The sequence below is a fragment of the Scophthalmus maximus genome, chromosome 21 (genome assembly GCF_022379125.1).
Source record: "Scophthalmus maximus strain ysfricsl-2021 chromosome 21, ASM2237912v1, whole genome shotgun sequence".
Taxonomy (NCBI): domain Eukaryota; kingdom Metazoa; phylum Chordata; class Actinopteri; order Pleuronectiformes; family Scophthalmidae; genus Scophthalmus; species Scophthalmus maximus.
The window spans coordinates 8,997,458-9,015,423 of record NC_061535.1 but is presented as its reverse complement, the minus strand read 5'-3'; the positions used below and the strand labels follow the sequence as shown (position 1 = coordinate 9,015,423).

At 43.1% G+C, this 17,966-nt stretch overlaps 1 protein-coding gene across 6 annotated transcripts in view; it reads right to left on the bottom strand.

Annotated features, from left to right (window-relative positions):
* LOC118291287 (partitioning defective 3 homolog) overlaps positions 1-17,966 on the bottom strand; it is a 289,475-nt gene that overhangs the window by 176,718 nt on the left and 94,791 nt on the right. For all 6 annotated transcript variants that reach the window (XM_035619432.2, XM_035619430.2, XM_035619429.2 and 3 more), the window contains exon 4: positions 2,004-2,176. In XM_035619432.2, coding sequence (XP_035475325.2) covers positions 2,004-2,176 — 173 coding nt within the window. The remainder of the gene's footprint in view (positions 1-2,003; positions 2,177-17,966) is intronic.

The following is a 17,966-nucleotide window of genomic DNA, read 5'->3' as shown; positions in this document are numbered from 1 at the left end:
TTGTAAAGTCATTGGGAGACGTGATGAGTTTACAGTGCGAGCTGATGAATGAAGATTCCCATTGACCTAGATTGTGGACTCACGGGGAATTGACTAGATCGTGGCTTTAGTGTGAAATGATCCCAGACAACAGAGGAGAGTCTGTGCGTACGGTCAGTATGGCCTGCCTGCCTGCACTCTTTTGGCAGTGCTCGTCACTGATGTATGGTCCCTCTAAGAAAAAAATGCGAGCGCCAAGACATAAATATATCACAGTCGACACAATACATTCAACATCTGCTGCCGATTGTATGAAAATAGACTTCCTCTTCTTCTGGTGGTGAATGTGTGACAGTTGGATGTATTAAAAAAGGAGATACTGAGGATTATGGGGACTAAGACTCCTGGGTTATTGAAAAAAAAAAAAAATCTAATACCCCTGTCAAAATTGGACCATAAAAAAAAAAAAGACGGCCTCCTGGTGTTAGCTCATTACTTTTCATCCCAGTCACCAGTGACAGGACCACGACTGAAATTGATTTAATCCAGATAACTGATCACCTGCTGCACATAGAAGTCAAGAACTAAATGGGATACCTGAACACTACATTCACTAAGGCACAGTGGGGGGGGGAGAAATAAAATCTAAAAAGCATTATTTTTGCCATAATGTGATGGAAATTTTGGTTGTCCCCTTCAATCATATGTCAACCTCACATTTGTAACCAAGGAGGATTAAAGTTATGTCTTGTGTGAGTAATCCAGTCAAAAATGAAATCAGTTTTCATAATTTGTAGTGTAACGTCACAGTAAGTGTTGTTAAATGTTAAGGGGATCATTGAAGGCAATTATTTGTTTATGATTGTTAATGCAAAATCAAACAACCTGTACACTGCTTATCCCTCAGTGCAAAGCAGTACATTTTAATCTATACTAATATTAATAACCTGCAGAGTGGACAGAAAAGTGGAACGCACAGGGCAGAGCTGCATTAAACTGCATTAAAATGTCAGAGGGAGCATCTATTGACACTCCTGGTCCTCTACTTTTACCTTTTTCATTCCCCTTGAGCGCACAAACACTCTTACACATTTGCTCGGTTTGACGTGGGCCAAAAAGGAAGCTTCTCAGACAAAGTGGAAGATCAAAAATCCATTTTACCACCGAACTTTCTCGTCCACTCCCGCTGTGGAGTGTGCCGTTTCATTGTCATGCCTCTGAAAACCAAAGTGTCTTTAAATGGGATTATCAGGCGACGCTTTGAGACAAACTAATCACGTGGAGGGTTGCCTCGTCACGTTCCACGCACTCAATCACCTCTCTCTCTTTTTAACACCCCTCGTCTCATTGGGAACATATCTCTTTCTTTGCGAGACGTATAGGTCTATCAGCACCACATGGGGCCGCCATTTTAGAAGTTAATTGGCTTCCATTCTTTTTTTGGAAACCGCGGTGGGAGGATGTACCTGAGCGGCTCTTTTTTTTGGGGGGGGGGGGGGGGGATTCATAATCAGAAGTTTAAAAAGCCCAAGCAAAGGTGAAAGTAGTGTTCAACAGCCTCTGCTCGTCTTTTTGAAAGACAAGAAAGGGTGTTATCAGAGAGACCTAGTTTCAGATAAAGACCGTCTATGCCGCAGCTGGATATCTGCAGGCAGAGCAGCACAGGTTTCATACGCTGTGGTTATTTCTTTGATTTGGGGAGCAGAGGAGAGTGGGAATGAAGATGAGGGAAGAAAGTCAAGTAAGGAGGATTAAAAAAAAGTGGTTGCTGGAGGTTAGTGGATTTCAGAGCACATTGCTGCATCGCTGACATTGTAATTGATGCTGCTCCCGTACATCTGCAGCACTGTGAAAAATAGCTCCAACATGCAAGAGAATCAGAATATACTAGTAAAATTAAGAATCAATGCAATGTCGACAGTGGTTTATGACGTAAACGTTTTTTGGTGTATTTCTCTTGATCTGTCAAATTAAAGCTAATACACTGACCAGATTTGTAGATGATGTTTTATGTAATATGTTACCTTTCGTTCCAGACTGCCGGTTCCTGTGCTTGTGTTTGGTCTGTGGTTGTACTTTTGGAAGCCAGCGGTTGTGGACCAGCGAGTTGGATTCTTTCTGGACGGCTCCTCTGGACCAACTGGGACTTCGCCGGCCAGGGAGGGATCACTGCTGGGACGGACGTGGAGAGGCATGTCTGCGGCGGGGACAGCGGAGTGCGAGGAGGGTGGGAAGAAAAGAATGAGAAGGGGGGGGGGGGAGAGTTACAGCAACAACAAACCACGTATTGCTTTATCCACTTACAGAGCAGATCGCTTTCCAACTCGGTGCTCCAACAGTTACACGTTTCTGCTCTTTCTGGCCCAAAGCCTCAGCAGTCCAGCTGAGACACATGGGAAGTGGTGATTATAAATACTTTTGTTTTTATAAAAGGCCAACTGAGCCCAAAAGGAAACACTGTACAACTATGGAAGGTTTGGCCCGAGTCCTGCTATAGTGAAAGAAATATACTGTTGATCTGGTTTTAGCTTGAAGACTACCCAGACAGCTATAAGAAAAAAGGAAGTATGTATGTTAATGATCATCTAAGCTGTTGCCCAGCTATAGCCACTAACCACTGTGCAAATAATTATAAACTGCACCAAAATTGCACTTATGGAATATCACGAGTGGCTCTCAAGATAAGGGTCATTTCTTCTTGCCATACTACCAACTGAGGCTGATCCTGAAAAGTTTCCAGAGAATGAAACTTGGTCTCAGCACCAAAAATTACCCCCGCAATCAAACCTCTACAACAACACTGCACAGGAAACACTGGGCCGTATTACACACTAACCGACGCACAACTACAAACCAGAATAAAGTTCCCACATTTGGTCGGAGCTGCCAAAACAAGTAGAGGGAATGAAGTTGCTCCTCACTTCACACTCCGTTTAAACATTCAGTGAGAAATCCTGCCGATGCCTGTTACACAGGGAAGGCGGTAAGTACTGTATATCTGCGCGCCGTGGTGTGAATCATCTGGATTTTCCCAAAAGGCCATATGGATCTGTTTATGACATCCTAGCAGTCGGCGCGTTACACCCGTAATTATGCAAATGGTAGGATAACCACCTGTCATCCACCGGCGGATCATTGCAGCGAGCATATGCCGGTGCTAAGCCTCCATCTGATACACCACAGACATGTCTTAGTGGTGGAAGCGACGCATTCTAATCATGGCTTACACTGTGCCGCAACTCATGCGTATTTTAATGCCGTGACAAGACTGTGGAGTTCAGAATGCTACTGTAAGTGTTTCTTAAGACCGCCCGCAGAGCAGCCGGGGATGGAGATAGTTGTAATTACGTAACTGAAATCCCCCCAAAATAAAGGTGAGATTAGCATGTGTTTGTCAGTTTCCTGTGTATTTGAGACGGAAACACACGGGAGAAAACATATCTTTCCATATTTTGTCAAGCAAATATTTTCAAAACATCTCCCCACATCCGATCCCTCACACCCTTCAACTGTGCTTCTCCTTCCATAGTATTTCACTTCAACTTATTTCATTCCTATTCCCCCTAATTACTGTCCTACCAGATAATTCAGTGGCCGGGAGTTTGTTTTTCTCACCAACCCTTTGCTTGAAATGTTGTTTATCTATGGGAAAATTGAAGCGGATTCTACTGTCACACACGGACAGTCACACACCTACCAGTGTTTAGTGACAATGCAGGAAGTATTGTGTCCCGTATGTAGTGAGACCAAAAGTACGGATGTGGAGGCAGAGGCCGCAGTTGGAAAAAAGTCTTATCCTATCCACTTTTCCTTGACTCTGATCAAATCATGAGGTCAAGGAAATATGTGAAGGAGAAGTTACAAGGCCTTAGACTGCTGTGCTCAAAGAATCTGAGTGCACTAACAGCGGATGTTATGAAATGGCTCAATCAATGTTGTCGCCGCAATAAATTGCGAGTCGGCATTATTGCCTCTCCTTTCATAAAGGATAGTCCACTATGCTAAATGAGATAAGGGAGGAAGCACAGAAGCATCTTTCATTACAGTATAAAGACATCAACCTGCTCTTATTACGTCTGGCACATATAATTGCAGGGGCAGGAACCTGCCTAGGCAAAAATAACGGTGAGCCACCGTGCACTGCTCACCCAAATGGATCGCAGTTATTTTTAAAGTTACCATTTCCATCTGTGCGTTTCCTGCTATCACATGCCAGATAGTCTGTAGTCTGTGAAAAGAGTCGGTGAAAACTCGCCATTTTATTGACTCAACCCATCATTCCCTAACTCTATCTTGGTGTCATAGTCCATTAGTTCTAACTATTCCTTGTTCACAGTTCACTTGCCATAGCACATGTATTCATCGAACCTCGATCATACCATACATGTAGAAAGTGATAGTTTTGAAACCATTGAGAGTGAGCGTCAAAATGTATCTAGGAATAGCTTCTTGGGTTTTCCCAAGAATAACTTGTCTGGTGCCAGCGTTGTGCACAGAGCAATAATCCAAAGGGCATTTGCAGTAACATCACAGCAAGGCAGCTGTACCATCACAGAGCCTCACACTCATGGCCTCTGATCAGCGGCGCTGACTTGTTTCATTACTTTCACTACATTTAACAATCGTTTAATGGTTATGAAATCACCTACGAAAAAGCAGCATGATTGCCAAGTACTGCTGGCCATTAAATTTAAGCTGTATGTTGTAAAAAAAAAATATATATATATATATATATATATATATATATATATATATATATATATATATATATATATATATATCTTATAGTTTCCAACTAGGTCACAAATTGTTTTCAGTCTCCCTTCCAAAGCTTCCAGGACGTGTTTTAGGAATTTGAGGACCGAGTGTGAAGTAACTTTAATTATTTCTCATAAAGGAAACATGAGAAATGAATAAACACATAGATAAATTGCAAATCAAGGTAGCCTGTAAAATCTCACTTTCAAACAAAGTCTCCCCCAAACTAACTCCAAATTAAGTTGTGACTGAATCACTCTGCTGACATGGACCGTGTTGCACCAGAACAACACCAGCCGCCTGTAATATATTCTGTGCTCCTCTGTTACAAATGTGTTTCATTTATTTAGCCCATTGTCAGTAGACTTCCTCCAAGGAGGTTGGGAATCGAGTAAAGAGACCACAGCCAGAAGCCAGGCGGCCGGTTGTTGTGCGTTCACTCTTAAATTAGGTTGAAGATTCAATAATGCCATTTAATAGACTTTGCCCGCTCTCGGTAACGGCTGGTTCACATCCAGTTCAGGACTCTAGTGACAGCTGGGGTAATTAATGTTGCGTATTATCCTACATGACAGCCTTGGACATGACACACACACAGATACAGCAGGACAGGGGGGAAGTAATATCCTAAAGGACAGGGACAATTGAGAGGCAAAAACTCTGAATGAGAAAAGGGGTTGAAAAGGCTCGGAGACAAATCTGAATCACTGAATCATATTTCCATGAATCCGTTATTTTTGTGTGTGTGTGTGTGTGTGTGTGTGTGTGTGTGTGTGTGTGTGTGTGTGCGTGGAGTTGCACTTGTTGTTTGCACTTGTTGAATTGATAGCCTGTGTATTTCCTGGAATATCCCATGGCTCAGCTCTTATTTGACGTTAATCTGGATCTTTGAATCTCCACACAGCATCGATCTTGCTTTATGCAACATGATTGTTTCCAGATGTAGCAAACTAAGAAGTTGGATTCAATCTTTATTTTCAATCTCTTTAAAAAAAAACATCCTTACCTAAAAATCCAAACAAAATAACTGAATTAAATCCAAATGCAGAAGATAACAAAGGCCAGCGAGTCTGCAGCTGAAATTAGAAGATGTATTTTAATGTTAAATGTATCCAACTAGATTAGGATATTCTGTTTTACTGTTTAATCAAACAATGTCATCGTTGCTGATCATGCATTTCCTTCAAGATGACAAAACTCACAGTGAGATTTATCAAATATAACTGATAAAACGAGTCCTCTGATACTCTTTGCATGTGGGATCTATGCTTTCACATCAGCTAATCATGTGTGGCTGTTTTGCCATGCCACTGGCATCCACAGATTGACGAGGACTCCCCTTCAATGAGGTTTTCTTACTAATAAACTGTTGATCCATTGACGGAACAAATGCTTACAGATTAATATTTGATAAATGAGAGAGCTGTTGCCATGCGTCTGCTTGTTTGTGTGCTCGCAGTTTAGAAGGTCACAAAATGAAGATTCTCTCCACTCTCCATTCTCCCTGACCAATTTCCATCTACTTAATTCGGGGAGGGATTATCCCGGCAGTCCAAAGGGTTTGGCAGGGGCCACGTTTAATAACCAGAGCTGCCACTTCAGACCGAGCCAGCCATCGATCCAGTCTGAAGAGGGAGCGAGACCACCGGGGGGGGGGGGGGCTAATAAGACGAGTTCCTAATCCAGCCCCTGTAGTGAGGATTACGGCCAGGGCGCAGGGTCATAGAGATGTACACACTACGATTCACCACAGGGAAAGGTCAGACTGTCTGGGGGCTATTACCTCGTATTGCTTGGTGCTTTGTTTATCTTTCACACTCACCTTGTTTGGAGGAGAAATATATTAACTTGTGTGAATCATTGTGGATAAAAGCGTCGCCAAATACACACAGCGGAGGAGTCAATATTAAAGTCAATTAGTTTAGAATTAGATTGCAGAATCTTTCTGAAGGGTGGGAGGTTACGCAACTTGATTCTGGGTTTACAGAGCAGGCACCAGGACTGAATTCTGCTGTTCTTATGGCCAAAGGATCTGCAGGCAGGTGGATGTACAGAGAGAAGGAGGGAACTGTGAGTAGATGTGTTGGGCATTAACTGAATTATAAAGCCAATAAACCACTTGTTAAGTATCTGAACCAGCTGTAGATGAGTCTCGAGGACTCAGTATTGTGAAGGCAAGGAGATTTCAGTGTTGAGTGTTCTGGCTCCGCACATCCAGAACAACAAAAAATCCAATAACAATAAATGAGAATGAACTAGTTCATGTGTAAAATGATTTGTCTGAGGTGTAACAGATTTGAAATGGATCATGTTGTAGCATGTGAACTGCCCATTTTCCATAATTAAGGCACTAATTTGGGAAAAAATGAAGACCCTCTCTGTCTTTCCAGCTTAGAATTCTGAGCCAAATGCCAATAAGAGTCCGGCCCCCGGTTAGTGTTTGTGTGTGGGTGGTCTAATCAGGAATAGGAAAAATTAATGTAGTTGGCTGAGGGGAGATAACTGTCATATATCATCAAGTCCACGTTAAACAAGTCCAGTCTCAAGCCAAGTGGTCGTCAGACAAAAACATGAGGAAACACTTATTCGACCCTGATGCTTCCTTGTTGTTCTGGTGTCCCTTGCAGTTGTCGATGCTGTTATAAGGAAAAATTAAATTTCCCCTGTGAGCAGATGTCAAGTGACACTTCTAACATACATGTTTAAGTGCGTGAGGATGACCGTCTGCAGTCTTATTAGTCCAGATGGCCTGTAAGCAACATTTTATGCAGTGCAACACAGGTGAAAGAAATAAAATAGACTGCACATACTTTTTATATAATCATCATTCAACTTGGTGATAAAAAATTAAAAAAAAACGCCGGCCTGTAAAGTTACATCCACCTCACTTCACTTCCCCACGTTTTCCTCCAGTGGCTCCGAGATAACGCGGCCAAATCAACTTCCAACTTAGTGCTGAAAGACACGGGGGTCAGCTCTAATGTATTAGCTGTGGAAGTTTCCAATCACTGAAATGGCATGAAGCACAGACACGGGGTCCCTATAGTATACCTGGAGAGAAGGGAGTGGCCCCTCGTCCTGACTGGCTGCCAACTCAAGGTAATGGAGCTTGTGCCTCGGCATAATGATAGGGCTGCAGAGAAGACACGCTGAGGATAGGCATTGTATTAGTGTGCGTGCGTGTGTGTGTTGTGTTTGTTTCTATCCGTACGGTGACTTAAAGATCACATAGGGGTTAAAATTAACAAAGTCCAGTCCATTCTGCCACTCATCAATTGCAGAAGAAAATAGTTTACAGCTGGATGCCGTCTGATATAGGAAGGCGAGCTCAGGAAGCTCAAAACTGCTGTTTTTGGTGGATTTGAAGCTGTCGAGTGTGATGCTGCAGCAGATGTCTGTCGCCAGCTGTCAAATGAAATAGACCTTCTCCGACGCCGCCGATCGGGGCGAGACCCAGAAGTTCAACGTGCTTGGGCGTTTGACCCACGAAGAGCTGTTCGACGGCAATTTGGTTTCCTATGTGTGGGTTAATGCTTTAATCGGAACACGAGGGGCTGGCTCCAGGAAGAGTAGGTACACTTTGTATAATTACAGCATAACAACCGCAGCACACGTACGAACGTTACAGATAATAACATGCTACAATAGACCTTGTAGGCCATATACCTTATAGAGTAAGGTTGGGCTAAAGGTTACGGGATAAATGAGGTCAGGTCCTCACCACCATAATCTAAACACAAATGTGTGCATACAGTATAAGCAAACAAGCACCATCAGCCAGCCGGTGAAGTCAGTCTAGAAGGTGAATTGGGTTTCTCCTCTCGTGGCCCTCCAGCCCTGTCACACTCCCAGTCTTTGCTTTCACATCAAACTGATTTAAATATAAATGCCATGCGACCATGCCTTCATGAAATGTCTAAAAGCGATTTTTTTTTTTTTTTTTCCTGGGCTACTTTGAATTCTTCAAGCTTTGGCCAGTTCAATGTCTGAATAAATTATGGCACTGAGCCATTTTAACTCTCTCTCCAACCACCGACTACATATTGATGTCCCTTGTGTGCAGTGAGGGGGATTTCCACTGAATACACCCGGACCTGAATCACGGAGTGGGGAAAAGGGATCAGTTTTTGGGGAGGGGAGGACAGTTCTGGACCGGTGGGAACCAGGACTGCGGCCAAAGAGATGAAATATGAAAAAGACTTAAATAGGATGCTGATAAACTGAAGGCTAAACAGGGTCAAGAATAGCAGTCAGACTACTTCTGTGGAGTGTAAACTCTAATCTGATGCGCTGTCGGACCGAGGGATGAGACAAACTGTGAATAAAAATCAACTGTTGACCTTTACTGAGAGCGGAAGATGAAATCCAATAGATGCATGGAAGGAAAAATACTTAAACGCAACGGAGCAGTTAAGAAAACAAAAAAAACCCTCCTTTGCTCTGGAGCTAAGTGCCCAACTGTCTATGCATTGTGTTTGCATGTGTGTGTGTGTGTGTGTGTGAGAGAGCTTTCATGAACATGCACATACTGTATGTACATATATGGATTTTTTGCATTTTTATGTCCTTTTTGATTCTGAGCACATTAAAGGACAGCAAGCCTGTTCTAGCTTCCACTTCATTTCATTATAGGCCAATGCCTTTAATGACAAAAGAAATCAATGAACTTGCATTAGCCATGATAAAATTCTGCAAATTTCTCTTGGGGAAACAATAAAGGTCTGGAACTATTTTAATTAGAGGGTGAAACAAATAAAATGTTACTAGTTGGTCAACTTTCTATTTACCAATGCACCATTCAGCTGGTTCATGCAAAGATGGAATCGAAATGCTGACCTGGATTTATCCTCCATTTTATTTACAGGTTCATGGTGAAGTTCTTCACAAAGCAGCTTCTTTTACAAAACACTTAACATGCATGATGCCTCTGTAGGAAATAATCTCCAGGTCTTTTGTAAGTTGATAGAACTGATACATTGCAGCGTCAGTGTTATACACAGTGTCATCATCATCGCTTCAAAATGAACTTTTTATGGCTGCAGTTATACTGATCTGTATCATGGATCTCTCACCGGCACCGATTAGATGTAATCTATGACATTACCTTTGTTCAGAAATGCATAATTCATCAGCTATAATTTCCGCGTCAGGATGCTGCAGTGCTTAACCATTGGATAAAGATGCTACCAAGAAAGTTCTTCTCAGAGTCAGTCCAACCTTCAATGGCGAACCTCATCTTTCAATCATGCGAGTGTTGATTTTGGTGTGATGTCCTCTCGCTGTCTGCGGGTCAAACAATAAGACAGGTGAGATCTGTTTTCCCACAGGGTTTCTGAGTGAATCATCCGGTTTTCATTTTGAACAAGAACTAGAGGGAAAGAGAGACAGATTCTTTTCTCCTGACAGAAAGGCAATACACACTATTTACTGGGGGAAAAAAGAGGAGGGGATGTCAACCTTCCTCTAGCTCTCGGAGATGAGGCCCCCGGCAAAGCAACAATAACCCCATTGTGTGTGCGTGTGTGTACGTGCTGTTCGCAGTCTGTTTCCCCAGTCAATTAAGATCTCACAAGGGTGAGGTGGCGGTGGGGGAGAAGGGGGAGTTCACTCCCCAAATCAAGCCTGACTCATCTAGGTCGAGGCTCTACTCAGGCTGAGACCCCAGAGGGCAACACACAACTACTGAACTCGTGTGTGTGTGTGTGTGTGTGTGTGTGTGTGTGTGTGTGTGTGTGTGTGTGTGTGTGCGTGTGTGTGTGTGCACACACATGAATAAGTGCAAACTTGCACATTATGTTCATACTGACACTGCAAAACATTGAATTAACATTAGGGGTTGTCATGCTTGTTCACCCCTCCTGACCCCACCTAGTCCTACCAGGAAAGGTTTGGAAGCATACAGTATGTTGGTTTGCTAATTTCAGTCCTGCTTTAAGATCCAGTGGTTCTCATATTAAACTTCCTGATTCGTATAGTACAGATCTTTCCTATTTCTAGCATATTAAACTCTACCTAACGATGTTATTCCCCCCAAAAAAGAACTGTGCTACAAAATGGGACCAGGAGCCCCCAACACCACAACTCCTGTCTGGACTAAGTCTCATGGAGACTCCAGAGAGTTGCTAATCAGCAAACCAAACAGCCCCTGGCCAGCCCAGACACGGGTCCACAGCAGCACCTTGCCGTGTAAACACCATTTTGCGTGTTTCTTTATTCTGTCCCGTCCAGAGGTGCAGGCTCCCAGACAAAAACGGGGCCATAAATCTCACTCGGCCCGACATGTGGCCAAGGCGGTCATGGTTAAAAACACTGCTCTGAAAACATCATGAGCCGGGAGCCGCGGCAGCTAGAGGCAAGGCCAACGCTCCCAGGCTTGTCACCTTTTAGGAGTCAGTTTAATATTGACATGCACAGAAAATATCCAAAACCATAACAGGTGTAATGGATATCATGTGTAAATGTAAAATAATAGTAACTCAAATCGTTTTGAGTATTTCTGCGAAGACTTGCAGCCAATACCAGCCATTAAAATGCATTTTCCACTGTGGTCGTCGTTTCAGGGTGACTGTATACGGAACAAAGCATTTTCTTATTCTGCTTCACCCCGGACAAGTTTAGATTGCAACAGATTTAATTGTCACAGTCTATGTGCCAGCGGAAACTGGAGGAAACTGAAGAGTGAGTGAACGAATTTCTGTTTCCGGCAGGTCAGACAGCATCTAAAGCATGAAGCTCATTTCATTTGCAGTATCCAGACAGCACGTACACAAAATCCATATCGCAAACATTTCAGCTGGGGGAACAACTCCTTCCCCGGCTCTGAACAAAAAACATCCTCACACCAGCTGCTCTTTTCAGAGAGAGAGAGAGAGAGAGAGAGAGAAAAAGATGACAAATGCAAACTTTCACCGAGACTGCCCAACTTTTTCTGGAGCCAATGATGATTTATTGGGAAAAACAGAAAGTTATTTGGTGTGTGAGATGAGAGGAGTGCTGCGGGAGGAGTGATAGGGGCAATGGTGGGAGGCCTGGCTTAAATGTGTTGTTGAATGAACTGAGACATTTCTGGTTAAAGAAGCTGCCTGCTGGGATCCGCCACTGAGTACATATGCTAATCAGCTAAAACAGCTCACACACACATAAATCTATTTCTGCTCACACACACACACACACACCAGCGTGTGTGAGGTCAGAGCAGTTTAGAATAGAGGCGCTCTTTCCATAACACAGAGGAAAAACACCAAAGAACTCCAAAACTCTATGTGAAAAACTTTTATTCAAACAGATTCAGAAAAAGTAAAGACGAAATCCTGAGAAACAGATGGTATTGTGATGTGCTGACTGTGTGCTATGGATATGCATCACTCCAATTAGTCACACGGCATTAGGGAACTGCATGATGTTTTCATAGAGATTAGACGGGTTCAGAAATGCAACTTTTTCTAGGTATAGGTAGTATCGCCGGTAGAAAGAACATATAAGGTGTAATTGGGAAGACGTTTCTCCAGTTTCACTGATGATAAAAGCACAAAAACACACAAGATAATGCTCAAATAGTCGGAGAGAGCGGTGATTGGATAGGAAGTGTATGAGTCACAGTGAGGCTGAGGGGTCAAAGGTGCTTTGTGTTGCCCTCAAACGTCAGTGAATCATTACTACACGCACCCCATGCTGCCAACATACACCACTAGGTTAGGTTACACACAGATTTAGGAAGGTGTGTTATGGCACAAAAGAGATTATTTTACATTCCAGATGAGGGAAGGGGTGACGCTCTTTCCGTATGAGCAAAACTTCGGAATTCCTGACATTTTGCGCTTGTAGATGGAGCAAGTGACGGGACTTCACAGAGGTCCAAAGTTTCAGTTGCTCAGGGCAATGTCTCAACTGGACCTCACAGCAAGGCGTGGAGATATGAAATATGCGAGTGACTTTTCAGCAATTGCAAGAGCACCTGAAGTAGTGAAGTCCTGGTGATGTGCCGAAAAGCATGAACTTTGACAGGGTGTCTGCACACACGCCCTTCCATTTCACAAAACTTGAAAGGATTAATCACTTTAAATTGTGCTGTCACACTCACATGGAAGTTTGCTAGCTGAAATATTTGCTGACGCATTTAGGTTCATGTCCTTTTGAGAAGGGTGAGTCAATAAAAGTGCAGGAATAAAACATGGGAGACAACAAAGGCACTCGAATTCAGGTTAATGAAAGATTGTGGTTTCTATCAATGCTAATTATTGTGTCATGTTTTAGTTTTTCTTTCTGTTTAGTTGTATATAAACTCAATTTATACAAAATAGGGTGAAAATAAGTGAACTGAACCCCAACTGCATGTGCTTGTCCATTGCAGAAAAAAAAATCAGTTTCATAGTTTATAATTTAAAAAAGAGTAGAAAAACTGTTTCAAACTGAAAACGCTTTTATTCTGTAAAAACTCACAAGAAACTCTAAAAGAAGACATGAATGCTGGTTTATCCCATTTCTTGCTCTACTGTAACTGATGGCAAGAGGGCAGAACTGAGATCAGTTTCAAAGTACCAAAACAAGGTTTAAGGTAAATGAATGCGACTGGTTTCTGAATCACGGGCTATTCAGTGAACTGTGAGTTCACTCACAGTTTCGAAAACAACTTGAAACCAGTCTCCATTAGAAGCATGGATCATGTCGTGATCGGAACTGAGGGGCCAACCGATCTGCAGTCAAAGGCTCTACCACTGGGCTGTACCCAAAACAACAAAATCCACATGACAAAGGCAATTTGGGCCGGCGGGCTTTAGGAAGTGGGCAGGAATTCAATCCCACATGTAAATCTGCATGTCTCTGCTACAAGAAGACACTAAAAACCAGCTCCAGGGAGTTTTCCTTTAGCTGACCAAGTACTGACAAGTCCACATAAGAAATTAAAGGGGGCTTCAATGAATGTATCAATAAAGTATCATTGCTGTTAAACCAAGAAGTGATTCCAATGATGAAAAATAAACATCTGCAACTGATCAGTAAAAATGCAAGAAAAACTTCCTACACAACATATTTACTTGGGAGTCTGCTGCACTGGGCGAGTCGGGGATGTTTTCACTCGCTGATTCCTGTAAGAACAGGAACGCATCTGAACACATATCAATAATTAATCAATTGATGGTCAAATCTTTGCCAAAAGATAGGGCGTATCTTTGTGAACTTATTTCCAAACATTCCAGACCTAGAGCGTTAGTCCAATGAACCGACTTGTGGTTCCTTAGCATTTTGCAAGGGCAGCATACAGGAAGTCTGCCGGGCAGTCGCTGCACATCGTCAAATTAATTTGCCCTTAATGTTCAAATGGCTGGCAGAGACCGTTCCATGAGAGAAAACAATAAATCAAGCGGGGTAGGCGAAAATGTTTTGCTTTCATCAAAGCTGGCTCTGTGAGCCAAAGTAAGTACTCGGAAAATGATCATGTTTGCGGGAAGATGGGAATGTGGTTGGGGGGTGTTCTAGGATTACAACAGCGCTCGGGGATGGACTGTGGATCTGATGGAAAACTGGAAGGGGGGACAGTAGGAGCAAGACAGACTTACTGTAGCTGCGGACAAGGACATAAATCTTTCTAGTGAGCAAGTTAGGACCAGTTCCATATTTATTCATGAAACCTTCGCTTGTGTGCTACTTGGTGAGCATTCCCCTATGAGGGAGTACGCAGCAAACAATTTGTTTACCAGGGGCCCCGGACATCATGTAGCCCGCACTGTCGACACAACAACGCCTTTCGTGTCGTCATGCATGAGTGCATCACCATGAGTGGATGAATGCCCGCGTGCCGACTGTAGAAACATACGCGTGTGTCTAACCACATGTGGCTGCTGGCGAGTGATGGCACATGCCTTCCGAATGCTCCCGTGCTTCGCAGCTTCACAGGTGACCTCCCCGCGGACGACTATGAAACCGAGACAGGGGTGGGGGGCTTTTTACGAAGGGACTTTGGAGGAGTCGAGGGGGTTGTTTGCAGGTCCAATGAGATGAAGAGCCTGGAGACAAAGAGATGCTAAACACCCCGTAATCCTCTGAGGACTTATTGTGCCAAGCCCAGGAGGCATTGCCCTTGGCCAAGTGTGACCCTCTTTTGACAAGTCATACACAATGTAAATGAACCAGAGGTTCTCACTGACTAATGAGAGAGTGATATAAAGGTGGATTTATTATTTGGAATTACTGTTTATTTTAAGTTTAACCATTTAACTAGAATCATTTCAATTTGAATAGATGTTAAAACTTGCATCATTAAGCAAATGTTTCTGATATACAATCATTCTAACTATCATGAGTGCTTAAATAAAGCTAACCACATTTTTTTTTCTCTTATTTGTGTTCTATGTTAGAATGTCCCATATTTGTTTTTGTGAAGAAATACGTTTAAAAGTTGAGCACACACAGGATTAGTGGAACAAATGCCATGGTTTGTTTTGTTTTGGAAATTCAAAGTTTATACCAAAGCAAATCTGTTACCGATTAACAGTTGTGCCAGTTCAGTGTCGACTGAAACTACAGGCAAGTTTCATTGGGTTGTTCTCAGATGAAGGGAGAGGGAGAAGCAAGCAGAAGAACTTGAAGTGGTGGAGAAAACTAAGACTGTTAAGAATTTAAGATGATTCTCTTTATGTTGCACCAACTTCAGAGCAGCCTGCAGAGAATGAACAACTTCTTAACTGATCTCTGCGTTTCACAGAGAAACAGAGGGTCAACTTGTTCGTTCATTCATGACTCAAGAGAAAACTACATATTGGACTTAGTTAATTAAATTGTCTTTTTAATTTGAAGGCCCTATTTGTAACCAGGCAAGACACACTTTGTGATATTTTCAGTGGTAACAAATGAGAAAAGGACATGGAACAGCTACTCTTTCCTTCCTCGCCTCTGTCGATGACTCGTCACCTCTGCAGTCATATTTCCTGCTAACGCTTCCTGTGTCTGGAAGGTCTCTTGCAAGTTATCACTCAAAGCGATGCCATCGTGAACAGGATTTCTCTCAACACCACATAAATATGTGAGCGTTTACATGGTGCATAAACTTGTCCAGTGTGAAGTCAGAAGTGGACAGAGATGCCATATTTTAGATTGTGACAGGCAGACACATAATTCCGCCACATGTCCTTCTGCAGAGTGTCTGCGTTACTGAGACGACACCAGAGTCAGTGCAAATAAACTTTGGCTCTCTTCCCATGCTCCCTGTCACGGGGTTACGGAGAGTCCCCATTTGAGTCTGCGTCGGCGTGTCAGAGAGTGTAAACGACTTTATTTCTCAATCAAGACCTCGGCGCTCCTGTGTTGCTTTAAGTGTGACACAAGCGACCCGCCAAACTGATCTCGGCCCAGCTCAGGAAGCAATAAAGCAGTCAACACACACTCACACACACACACACACGCTCCACATGATTCAGCTGTCTAGCTGCAGCTTTATTGGGATCCTGGCAGACGTAATAATAGGAATAGTTCTGGTAGCACATTCCCAGCGGTGCTGAGTGGAGACTTTGACCACTCCGAGCACTTCACACTTCATTACCAAAACACTGTCTTCCCCATTTAACGGTGCCGGCGGATGCAATAATTAGCTATAATAAGCCCAGTATGATATTATGACACTATGAGTGTTTTTATAACTAATATTCCCAGTGACCGTGAAATGAACGCCCACTCCTCAGCAGTGTAAAGACCCACCCTGGGCACAGCATCCCCGCTCTACACGCCCGAGTATGATTAAAAGTTGACATAACTAATAGCCTCTCCACGAAGTCAGGTACAGGAAGGCTGTTCAGACTCTCATAGGGACCCGTGAGCGTAAAAGTGCTTTCAGCTTGGTAATGATCAGCTTGCCATCTCCTCATTCTCGCTGCCGAGTGAGTACTCAACGGCTGGACGACTTTGAGAGGCTGTTATGCGCAGTTGGAGTGGCCGTGGTTTGTTGGTGAATAAGGCTTGGAGGTGTAGGAAGGACCACCATGATGTAACTACATGGAGTAGTGGTCCAAGATTTCTAGCATCAACTGGATCAATTCAGTCAGCTAGTTGTTTTCAATTAGAACAATAGTGCCGTGCTTACGTAACCACTTTTAACACCAGTGAATGCATCACTGGAGAGGATATAATACATAGCTCTTTTTTTTTCTGTTGAATCACAGCTAAATAAATGTTTGATTCTTGCTCAGTGTTAGCTGGAGGAGATAAGCCCGCCATGACGAGTGTTTCATGCTGCTGGATGGTGTTGTGGCACTGCAGAGGAGGAGGGAGAAAGCAGAGTCCTAAAGAAGGCTATTTCATCACCAGTGCCCAAAGCCAAAAATGTAAAAAAAAAAAAAAAAAAGAAAAAAGAAGAGAAAACTAAAGTGCACCAGTTGAAAAATGTCTTGTCTTCTTGGTAATTCAATTGCCTGTACTGATAAAAGTCAGCGAGAAATGGAGGCTGTTCCTTACATTAATTCAGCACTGCATGTCTGTTTTTGTAGAAACCAGCTTTCCAAAGGCAGGTGGGGGGACACAGTACACAGTACTTTGCTGCCAATTTGTTGGCTATATGACACTTCATCAGCCTTTAGCCAGAAGTGCCTGGACCCAAAACTGGAACACCTACGGGAACCAAAAGGTTTGCAGCATGATTGCTTGATTACTTCCTGGAACTCTTTAAATCATAGAGTATGAAGGACAAAGAAAGGACCCTTTGTCAAAAATCAAATCAGATCACCCAAGATTAACCAGATATAAACAGCGCTATAGAGTACGAACCTCAGAGCAAATAATGCCAAACATCCTACAAAATAATAACTAATAAATAAACAATAATTTTCAACAGCCACAACAAGCTTCTCAGAACTTTCCTGGGGGTGAGCGAGGGTAGAAAGAGACGACCGATGGGTCGACCATCAGACAGGGCCAATCAGCAGATGCACACCGGCACCATTATCAACTCTGAGATTCTTGCGATATCTAAGCCCCTTGATGGTACTGTGTCACCTGCTCACCACTGAAGTGAGAGATTAAAGAGGCAGTGTTGGACCAGAGACGGTTAGACAGAGAGGGGGCCGATGAGACAGATAAGTATCAGTGCCTGCTCTCAGACCTAGCCACATGTGGTTCCAAACTTAGACCTGGCAGTTTATCTATAATGGGCAATCACAGATTTTGGAATTCACCCAATCCCGCTGGAGAGCCCACAATGGAGGGCCAGTCCACTTCTTACGCCTTAAATCAATCTGAGATGG